General features: G+C 36.1%; 1 protein-coding gene across 8 annotated transcripts in view; it reads right to left on the bottom strand.

Moving 5' to 3' along the window:
- The window catches only part of ATP9B (ATPase phospholipid transporting 9B (putative)), a 169977-nt gene that overhangs the window by 47464 nt on the left and 110328 nt on the right, over nucleotides 1–12185 (bottom strand). For all 8 annotated transcript variants that reach the window (XM_074575765.1, XM_074575768.1, XM_074575764.1 and 5 more), the window contains one exon: nucleotides 5881–6041. In XM_074575765.1, coding sequence (XP_074431866.1) covers nucleotides 5881–6041 — 161 coding nt within the window. The remainder of the gene's footprint in view (nucleotides 1–5880; nucleotides 6042–12185) is intronic.

Here is a 12185-nt window from a genome sequence, read left to right as displayed (position 1 = left end):
TCCGACACATTTATGCTTAAATATGCGTGTCAAAAAAAAAATGCATATCAACCCCGTATTGCTATAGCCACTGTGGCACATGTAGTTTTTCAAGGGCCACATGCAACCTAGGTACAGATAATTAGATGTTGTAACACAGGTAGAACTTAAAACCTCAGGAGGAAATCTGGGGAATAATTAATGAGAAAACTAATCTATGAATTTCTTACAGGCTGAAAACACGGTAGAGTACAAAATACAAATAGAACGCATGTCAAATGAGCGCCTTGGCACAAGAGATGCAGCACATGCAGCTCAGAATAACAATAATTACTTCCTATTAAAAATGTTTCTTTGTTATTTTCACATTTAACAGGTCAGATGCCTTCTTTCATTAAGCCTCTTACACAATGGCAACAATATTGACATTAGATGTCTAATACAAATAATTTTTAGATCACGAATATTTTTAGTGTGTTCCAGACAGATTTGGCATTACTTCCTGTAATACTATTAGATTAAAACCAGAAAAACAACCAGGACCAAATAGGCAATGTTGCAAGGTTAGAAAGGAAAAAGATCTACTGCAATAGATCAGTTAAAAAAATTATTATTTTTTAAACTGATTGTGCTTTCTCTATGTAGAACAACTATCAGACATTGCAAGAAAAGCACAAAGCTAGCTCAGACAGTAGGTACAGCACTATAGTGGGGCAGAGTAAGACTCACTCTTAGCACGAGACACGCACCCTATAGCTCCTGTTGCATGAAGAAGTCAAAATTAGTTTGTAAAATATCAGGAAGCTTCATATAATATTTTTCAGTCTCTATCTCTCATATCATGGTATGGTAATAGAGACATAATACACATTTATGAGGATGGCTTAAACTACTTCAGCACTTCCACACTGAAAGCTTTGCATCATGTACCTAATACATATTCTGTCTCTATATGTGAGACTACATATACTGATAGTCTCACATCTATACATTATACAGTTTAGAGCTCCAACACAGACAGCACAAACTACAATATGACTGAAAGAAGCATAGCTGCTTACTGCTGTTAAACAGACACTACAGTCCTGCATAGGTGTGAGTTCCCTGGATCTCGGGAATATACAGAAGCACACTGAATAAAACCCTCTTTTTTCCTATTTGTAGGATCCAGGATTTGATTGGGTATGAATGAATTTCAGATACAAGACGTCCTAGCAGTGTTTTCCTCACTGCCCACCAAAACCAGACTGACATAACTTGAAGGATTTTCTTTACATGCTCCTCTTGGGGACCCAGAAAAAAGCACTTGGAGCCAGGTAGTGCCCTAAAACTTTACTAAAGTGCAAGGCTGTTCCTTCCAGATGTTTGGGACAGCTTATTTTGTCAGAATGGCTCAGTGCCCAGGAGCCTTGGGCTGTCTGTAGGAAAGGACAGCTTCTGTGTATACCAAAACTAAAGGATCCTCCTGAAAAGATGGCTGATTAAGCCCCCGTCAGTCCAGCTTTAAAGTGCGACTAAATATAGAGTCTGGATGACACATGTTTTTACCAGCTCCCCACAAAATAACTTATCAATTTATGGTAAATCCTCTACATTTCTTAACAGCTAAGCAGAAGCATGTAGAGCTACAGGATTCACATGTCTGTACACGTGAGGCAGTGATTTCACCAACACTGTTTGGCTAAACCCAAATTATTTTAGAAAACCTTCCTGTCTACATTTTTTGGGGAGAAAACAGCAAACCAAAACAACCAAACAAAAGGACTCAAGTCAAAATGCAACTGACTTTGTCTTTCAAGGTATTGAAGAAGACTGGACAACAAATAAACAAAGTCCCATTCCTTGGTGGTAGAGGGGATCCCGTTGGGCGGCGCAGTAGCATCACTAAGGCTAGCCTTTTCTTTGGCCTTGGCTGTCATTTCTGAACTGATTCCCGTGGCAGCTCAAGTGAGCTGACAAAGAGATGCTACAACTAAATGCCAGGGGAAAGGACAGAACTGCTCTGTGGTAAGGCTCTCTAACAGCCCAACCATCTTTCCTACACCCATATACGCACCAGTATTTTCAGCTCAAGAGATAAATGCGGGTATCTCGCATCCCACATTGATTGAAGTCCCTTCTGTTCTTTTGTACTTAAAAATACAAATATTGTTAACTGTCTCTGACAGCTTTTTTAAAAAATTTAAAACTAAAACAACCGATCAAATTAGTAGCTGCAAAAATTGAAGGAAAAAATCCTCAAGACTTACATGATTAGTATTAGAATCTGAAATGTGTGTGGTGTCTTCAGTTCCACACAAAAGGGAAATTAAACTCTCCTGATAGAAATGTAAGCCTTATTTTAAAAAGACAGAAAATTAAGAAGAATGTATCTATAACCACAGCAATAGAGTTAAACTGGGTAACCAGGTAAAAGCACAACTATGACATTATCTTCCCCTACCTGAGGTGCTGACTTTTCATTAGTATGACTGCTTTTGCCCTCTGCCCGTTGTCATTCAGAAAATACACAATCCAAAAAAATACAAGTTGTTCAACAAATGGAGCTTACTATTTGGAAAAAAAAGAAAAAAAAAGAAAGAAAACAAAAGGAAACATCACGGGCCTAAGAACTTCCACACTGGTATCACAAAGAACAGCAGCACGGACATATCTGAGCGCACATGCTCCCCCCAGCCTGCTATGTGATAACAGCACTAGGTGACACAGTCCAACAAGATGTTGTAAACTAACGGACAATGTATTTCAAGCAATGACTTTATTTAAAACAAGTAATGAAATGGTCCCAGTGACACTGGAAGAACCTATGGATAGGCATTAATGGTTCCCAGACTGGCTAGAGCCAACTAGAAAAAAGCTTAAGAATACCAAGGAGCATGGAAAAAGTCAAGAGAATAGGTGAGCATAATCCTAGAGTTTTGGACAGTCTATCAAAGACTTGCTTCCTACCCTCCTTTCCCAATACATTTTAAGAAATTCAAATAGATTCACTTTGTAGGGAGGCAGATTGCCTATGGAGGCTTGCTGGGCTATGCTTCCTCTATAGGGGAAAAGGAAACATCAATACAGAAGAGTAATTTTTAAGGGCCAAATGTTTCTGGGAGCATGGGGCTATTCAAAACATTTTGAGCTGGGCTAAGCTTTCAGTGTTTGTTTACTACTACTTTTTATCCATTTTGCTTGAATCCTTGTACACTACAGAATGTGTGCAAAGTTGTAGGCTTTTTGTTTGGGTGTGTTGATTTGGGGCTTTTTACCTTTGCTTTACGTTTATGCCTCTGAAGTCTTACATGTCCCACAGTAATACCCTTTGCACAGTGAAGCAACATTGATCTAGAGGAGTATTTAGGATGCAGTTGAATCACAAGGAACTAGCTCTCCCCAGAGCAAAAAAAAAAAAAAATAATATTCTCTTCCTATTAATTAATAGGAGAGGCTACACAGAGATCATTTAAACTCTACTAACAATTAGTCACCTCCTCCTCATCATCTTCACTGAAGATGTCTGGCCATGGAAAATTATTTTTATTGCATACCTGGAATTTCCCTTGCCCTGCAAACCAAAAGCCAACAGCAAAAAAAGCTCCATATTTAGAAACTTCCCGAATTCTCTAAAACCATCAATCCACACATTTCATGTGTGCATGAGTTTAGATATGCTTTGCCTCTAACAGGCAATCCTAACCTCCCACATTCATTTCTTTTACCTGTGAAGTTTGTTATCTCCCCCATGTAGCTATTTTAATAATAATGAGAAGACACAACACCTGGTGCTTCAGTGTCATTAGTCTTGTAATTTTAATCTCCAAGAGTTTACACTTCAAATACAGCCTAAAGAATAAGTCATTCCCATGCTTAACATCCAGAAGAGAGGAAGAGAAATGTATTTGTATTTGAACATCGGTATGACTGGGGTTGTTTACTTCACCGACAGTGTGGGAAGCGACCCTGCGTACGAATGATCTGAGCTGAAGAAAAAAGTTGGCATAGAAATAGATAAACCTCTAGAGAAAAACGTATTTGCTGATAGATTCTTGTCTGATCTTCCACAGGGTAACTACACGGCCCATCTCAAAACTAAACCACCCACATTCTCAAATACTTCCGCTTTGTGTATTATTTCCCACAAGCAACTGAAAAATGGGATTAGGTGTATCCTAGAAATTATTTTTGGAAAAGAACTATTTCATAAGTCCACTAAACTGCTCTCTTAAGAGTTGATAATGAGCAGCTCAATTAAGGTGTTTTTCAGTGGCGTATGTTGAATCGTCAATATAGAGTCAAATTTACTTACACCACCTATCTGCTCTTAATCCTCTTGCATCCAGTAACAAAGATATATCTGTCTTTTAACCATTTTAATAAGTTTTGGCTTAGTATGTTTATCATGGAAGAACACAGTGACCGACAAGCGATCCTTTATACTCTTAGCTCGTTTTTCCCTTCCCCTACATGTCTTTGATGATTAAGCGCATCTTTCAGTAATACACAGGCTTTAGTTATGACTTGAATGCAGCACTTTTTGCCTCTTCACACGGATAAGTTGCTTAATATTCAATAACTCTGTGTATATGGGGGGAATGATGACATGACCTGAATAGCAGCATCATACAAGCAGTAAGGGAGTTAAAACAATGACAGTGTTTAGAAAGATACCACAAAATTGAAACACGAACGTGTAAATAAAAACAAGAGGCAGTTAAAGGAAGTGGAAACTGTTCTAAATGACTGTTTTCTACAATGAGATTTCCCCAACTCCACAGTAGATTTGCTGGAACCTTCTCTTTCGACTTCCCAACAGAATCAGTTGCTCTTGCAATACAGAAGTATTATAAAAGTACCAGTCCTCTAAGTTATAAAACCTTAAGACAGATACTTCCTGAGTATCAAATTCATCAAATATGATACAGTTGCCTTCAGAGAGACATGTACTTAAAAAATGTGAACACAGTAACGTGTAAATCATGTAAGCTTAGATTAAAACACCTAAATAAATCCTCCTGGTTTTGTTTTTGGTTGTTTTTTTTTTTCCTTACACTAGACGGATTTAAATATTGTGTGCAAACCTGAGGGGATAGGTCTTAAACCTATCTACATTTTAGTTGCTGCTAACTGTCTGGCTAGCCTCTGGGCCACTGAGTAGAGTAACGTAACTCGAACTGAAGAGCTCCAGAGAGCATCTAAAATTAACAGTCACCGTAATTTAAACACTCAGTATTTAAATAGGAGAAAGCATTTCCATTTTGCAAAGGCAATACCCATTCAAGGAAAAAAATTCATTTCAGAGTCAGCATGCTCACTTCTGTGTCCACAGCAGACTTGATTACACGCATGGATATTATTTCCTGTTCCAGTTTATCTGCAATTTGAATATATAGTACTCATGCTTAATGAATTAATTAATTCAGGCCAAGTCTCTGCTTGGTTACACGTGTTAAAAGTCCTCTCATTGTAAAAGCACACCTACATTATTCAGCCATTCAATTTAAATTAATCATTGTTGTAGTAAAAAGTCTATATTTTAACCGGAGAAATGGAACATTTTCAGTATTTAAGGCATTAAGAATAAAATGTCAAAGTACACCTAACAGTTCATCGAATACATGTTTCCTAAAACCATGTTCTCAAATATACCAAGACTGTATCCTTATTAATACATTTATGCTAGTAAAGGATTAGATATCCTGATTACTCCAGTAAGATGAACATTATACAAAAAAAATACAACAGTATTGTTTTCCGTACAGTGATCCTTCAAGAATCAGCACATTTGTTGGCACCTTCTCCTTCAGCTTCCTGATAAGATCAATTTCCTTCGCAATGAGAAGCAAGTATAAATTTCAAGAAGGCCACATTCAGTGAAATTAGACATCTGTGTTTTAATTTCATTCTAATACATACCTGATCGGGATGATATAGGAAAACAGGAGGAGGAACCGGAAAAGGTTGCGATACCATGGGCCTACAAATCCTTGCAAGGTTACCATAACAACTGATAGTGCAACTAAAGCCAAAAACAGGGCTTTGGTCAGTTGATTCAACTCCAGGTCCAGCAAGCCAACCTAGCGGAAGAAGTATAAATCAAGTTAGTCATGACTTCTTAAATTGACACTTCTGCAGTGCAAACAATTAGCTATTATTGGCTTTTTTACTCCTATCTATTAAAAATCCATGCACTTCTAACAATTAACTGCATTTTGATAACTGAATTGATTATTATTATTATGCCTGCATGTATTAGATGTTCCCTGGTTACAGGACAATTACAGTTCCCAGAACCAGTGTGAACTGTCTCAGCCAGGCCTTTTGAATCCCTTTACGTCTGACACATCCCTCCCCCAGCCTCCGATCCAGGACAGGAACACAGGAAGGGGAAGGAGAAAAGATAATTAAAGATGAAAAAATAAGCAGGAACAATTTTCTTCTGTTATGCATGCAGCAAAAATACCGGCGCTGTATATTGTATTTGTAGGGTGGCTACTGCTCATTTACTGCTAGAAGATCAAAAACCTGTTAGAGTCAAGAATCAGCGGACAAATGCGACAGAGCCACCTTCTCACTCATATAACTAGTGTACTGTAACTTGTAACTACACTCCCATACCAGTCTGTAAATATGAACTAATTTCATAGAAGTAATTTATAATTGTATGAGGCTTTCAGTTATTCAATGTAATAATAAAAAACAACAATCAAGTGGAATATCCATTTTTAAGACAAATAGTAAACAGAGCTTCAACTTTTCACAAGTAAAAACGTATCTGATTTACAAACATTTTAGCAAAAACACTGAGAATCTATCTTTCACCCACTGTTTCTCATGAACAAATATTTTTAAGCTATATAACTAAGACTCTCACCATTTCAATAATGTATGCTGTAAGCTAAGTATTTATACTCCACTTCTTGGGATGCTCTTGTAGTCAGTAAAATATGTGGGAAAACTGTATCGGGAAGAGTTTCCTAGGCCCCGTCACAGATGCCCCTATTATCTCTGAGTCTTGCCAGTAAGACCAGTAAAACATAACACTTCCTTAGATAACAAACAGTATGCAAAAGAACCACTTTAAATATAGTTCTTAAAAATTCCAGCAATTTTGCTTATACATGGGCTGTCCCTTCCCTAGAGAACCAGGCAGCTGAAGACCACAGCGGCTGATTTATCAGCTACATTTTAAAAGCAGCACAACGAGGACAAATATCTTGCAATTTCCGCTGCTTCAACTACTACATAGTTTATGCTTGAATTATTGAGAAAAATAGGTTTTTGGATTAAAATGAAGAAAAATTAAGCCAGGGAAGTAGAGCATGTTTCAAAGCCCAGATCTTTTTGCATTGACAAAGGCAGCCTAAGTTTCAGGCCTCGCTGAGGATCAGATGAAGTCATTATTCATTCAGTCAGGGAAAAAAGACTCAATTACCTCAACCTAAAGATGCTATCAATGAATGCAAAGTGCATATTTTACTCTATTCATCCAAATCCCATTAAAAAGTGAAAGGAATGATTTAATCTGGCCTTCTAGAGTTGGTCTTTTTTTGTAATAAAATAAAGAATCACTGTCTTGCAATATGCATAACCAGTACCTCACACTTTTTTTTCCTGCATCATGGCAGTGAAAGCCTCTCCCCTCAGCTCCCCCCTCCGCCCCCGCAAAAACCCCACCCCAGAATAGAAATGAATAAAGAGCTTCTTTGGAAGGAATGCCACTTTTTGGACAGAAACATTAAATTTAGTCCACTGCACACTGATACGTAGCTAATTCAAAGCATTAATACCTTTCTAATTGATGAAGACAGATGTGAATTTAAGTTTGGGATCCAACAAAAATGTGTTTGGAGAGATATTAAGAGAATAAAAAAGTTGACAATGAAAAATTCTCACACAATAGATCTCTCAAGAACATTTGGTTTGTTACTAATAATGTCATCCTTTTTAATACAGATCATACTATTTGCCACAGTTAACTTTAATATTTTCATTTACTATAGCATGTGAAGGCAATTGCAAAGCCCTACTTAAGAAGACACACAAAGAAAGTAAGTTTTAATAGAAATGCATTCACCATTTCTCAAAAATTAGTTCCTATAATGTGCTGAAATATACTTAATTAGTTTAATTCTGTGCCTTTCCACTTAAACAACTTCAGCATTCAAACTAATGAAGCACTGTTGAATTATCCAGATATATTTCATGTAGAAATTCACTAACATTCTCTAAAATTCAACTGAATATTGGAAAAGTGGGTAAACTTCATTTTAACTACATTGTGATTTTATCAAAGCATTTGTAAAATATACCATCTTAAGAAAGCAATTTCTTTCCTTTTGAAAAGAATCATAACCAGAATAATTATGACAATATAAAAAACAGATGAGTTAAGAATTGGAGTAATTTTCCACATTCATTGCAATTTCCCATATTAGAAAAGCAAATTTTCTTCTTCTTGTCATAATATTTGTTCTTTTTGAACCAACTGAGCTAACAAAATTAAACACACCACTGGAAATTTTAATCTCCAAGGGAAAATTTGTACATAATGTCTAAGACAACCACAGTAGTTTTACAAAGGGGCTGCTCTAAGATAATGAACACAATAATTGCCTGTATAATCTAAAATGCTACTAATGGCAACAACTGGAAATCCATTTAGTTCCTCTTTAATTTATGCACGAAGTTTTAAATAGCTAATGGTTCTCAGTAAAATAATGGCTTACACCACCAATAAAAAGTATGGCATTGTCTACAAGTTTTTAAAATACTTTATTTTTGAATAAGAGAACAATTAAAGGTCTAAATTTCACATTTTGGACCACAAGGTATAAGTCATTATCTTATGAGGAAAGTCTTGTCTTAATTTGCAAAAGTTGAAAGTAACAAAAAACCTTTCTGACTGACTACTGAAGTAGAACGTGAACAGCAATATTGCTATTGCTGCCCTAGATCCTTAACTTTTGGGAAAGGTTATCCTCTGAAGCTATTATTGCAGTACTAGAACAATTCTTCTACCATTATAAAAAGTATATTACTGCAAAAGTGAGAAAAATTTTTACGCTAGAATATCAAAAGGCAACATTTGATCATAAAACGTTGCACAATGATAAATATTCCTCAAAATATTGTAGTGCCGCCACTTTTTATTCAATTACAAATTAAATCAAGTTTAAAGTGCATGAGAAATAATTGCTAATAGATAGCCTTCTTTAAGCACCCTACTTTAAGCATGTTGAAGTAGTAAGGCATTATCTTAGGAGACTTCCCCCCCCGCAACCAAATTCCTCCACAAAGGTAACTATATTTCAGTAATCAGTGGGGTTCTGCACTGACAAACACCATATTGACTACAATGAAATTTCACAGTATGTATGTATGTTTGAGATAGACTTTAGCTTTAATTTTGCACCATAAACATAAACACTTTCTTTCCTATTCTAATAAATGCTCTGAACTTAACTTTATTAAGCCTTGAATACTAGCCAATTATTCATGTTTTCATTAATTCTAGTCTAAACTTAGATGTAATAGCTATGCAAAGAGTAAATTAAGTATTTAAAATTACTAAAATTCAAATAATATATCTTTCCTCTTTGGGCTGACAAACATTGCGTTTCATCATTTATAAAAAAATAATTTTTATATAGACTACTATATACAGTTAGCTGCACATATCTGAAACCCTATGGCTTTCTTCAATGATCTGTTAAACCTTTCCTATAGTCCCTAGAAATAAAAGATTATTAATCTGTGTTTAAAGGGTAAATAAAGAGATATCATTATCTGTTTACCTTAATCTTTGATACTAAAAACACGTACAGCAACTTTGGAATCCGTAAACGTTTCTTCTTTGTTAAGTCTCCTAATTCCAAGGTTATTCCTATGATTCAAATTCTTGCCTACTCAGCAACCCAGGTAACCACATTAAGTTAATATAATTGTGAATCCAAACAAATAAAGCAAGTGAATTCAAGTTTAGGAAGCACCTTTCCTTAATTCACTGTACTCAAGTAACGGTCTGACAAATATGGTTCTCTACAAGCCTGTCTTGATTAACATAAACCCCACCAAATTTTGCTTACAGAATTTTTACACTTTTTAATCAGTATCTTACTCATTCTTTTAAGCAGTAGATTCAAAGGTAAGAAAAGCAAAAAACCCACTGAAATATATAAAATGATCATTTAGTGAAAAAAGTCACCTATCCCATCCCTGCTTTTTCTGAGATCCATTTTCAAACAACCCAGTCATTTGTTTAGCTACAAAAGCAGCAATGACAAAGCTTGAAAACATTTTCTAGGGCACTAAAAACCTACTACAAGTTTTATTCATTTTAGAATTTGAGCAATAATTGTGGCAGTGGTGGAGGGTTCTACTTGACTTTGAAAAACTGAAATAAACTTTTAGTTATTTAGTCCACTCCAGTGGAGTTATACAAAAGTAATAGCCAGAAAACAGATTTCCATTAACATTTTCTGTATTTCCTTTGGCAAAAAAAAGTACTCGTCCTTCACGCTAGCTTTAATGCAACTCACCATCACTTTGACAAACTGAAATATTTGGCATTATGTTAATAATGCAGGTTTATGGAACTGAATTATGTCTATTCTACACTGACTTCAAGAAACATTTTAAGATATTTAACATTAATTGTATCCCCAAAGAAACAAGTAACAACTACTTGTCTGTATTCTTACAAAATAAAGCCCATATCCAACAGACAGGCGCTTAAAACAGCAGAAACATTTTAAAACTCAAGGAGAAATACATGGTTATCATCCAAAGGAAGAAGAGTAAGCTGCAAGTAAATAAATGGTTTTTTCAATGTTTTGATACATGTTCAAAACCAGAGGTTTAAATGCTCTTAAAAGGAAGGTAAGTTTACTACATTTTGAAATTACCCTTCTGACTTGCCTGTTTTTACTTTAACAAGCTATTCATAACTGCATAATATCTATGTTGGAAATAAACTAATAAAAAAAAAATCCCTTTTGTAGCTAGCAATATCTGTAATGCTAAAAGAAAACAAAGACTCAAACATTTCTTTCTCTCTCTGCCTCCTTTATTCATCCGTTTTATATCATTGCCTTTTCCAGACCCAACATCATCTGAGTTCGAAGTCCTCTCCAGGTTTTCAGAGGTGCTTAGCCCTCTCTAGTTCAGTCTACTACAGTTAGAAGTGTAAAGTGAGCTATATCCACAACTTTACATAGTGGACTCAGCTGCTTGAAGCGAGGCACTCATTTTGACAAATACTGGCCACAGACTTCATACCCTTAAGTCTGTCTTTTTCAGTTGTGTCCTGACTTACCCCAATGCCAACGGTTTGCTATATCTGTAGTAAAGCATTACATTTCAAAAGATCAAAGTGAGATAAATTGAAGGTGCTATCCATTCTTAATATCCAGTTCGCTATAAATCTGATTGTCATTAACACTTTTGCAGTTTGCTCAACTATCCCAATGTCTCTTAAATAATCTTCAGTCTGATGTGCCTTTTTAGAATCAGTCTTTGCATAACAACGAAGCCAAATAATTCGCGTTTGCTTCTACCTGACCTTCGTATTTTGCTCCAATTTGACTGAAGGCTAAAAAGGCGACTTGCGGCAGTTAAGGAAATACCATGTGTAGTTCGGTCAGCAGAGGGTGCTCCAGATTTGTGCTAGCTCCCCTTCCCAAAAGCGCCCTGTCGGTAATGCGGTACCAAGCACAGCGCTGCACCTTTACAGGGCGCCCTGTATCTCTGTGCCATCTTCCTCAGCCGACCGCACTGACCTCTTTTAGTTTGAAATGCTCACAGTTAATTATTCGAAGGACTTTAACAATTCAGGTTGTATACTGAAAATATTATATTTCCTTCTTAGCGAAAAGTTACATATCGTATACAGTCACAGACTTACAGAATCACCGAATGGTTTTGGTCGGACCCCTAAGGCGCCAGTAAAGAGATGCTGTACAACCGTACATTCTCGGACTTTGCTATGTATTTGTCACACACATGAGTGGTAAAAAAAACTGAAAAGGTTAATGGTTTCTTAAACTCTAGCATCCATGTAGGGATTGTGCTGTATTAGTAACACACCCTCCTCCTATTAGGAGCGATCAATTGAAAACGTTTTCTCAAGACCACCCATCAATTTAGAATAATTACTTCAATAATCTAGGCTAACTAGTCATACTGGAGACTTCAACAACCAAAAGCATTCACACAGTGAA

This window comes from Larus michahellis, chromosome 2 (assembly GCF_964199755.1).
Source record: "Larus michahellis chromosome 2, bLarMic1.1, whole genome shotgun sequence".
Lineage (NCBI taxonomy): Eukaryota > Metazoa > Chordata > Aves > Charadriiformes > Laridae > Larus > Larus michahellis.
This window is presented reverse-complemented; position numbering and strand designations above follow the sequence as displayed.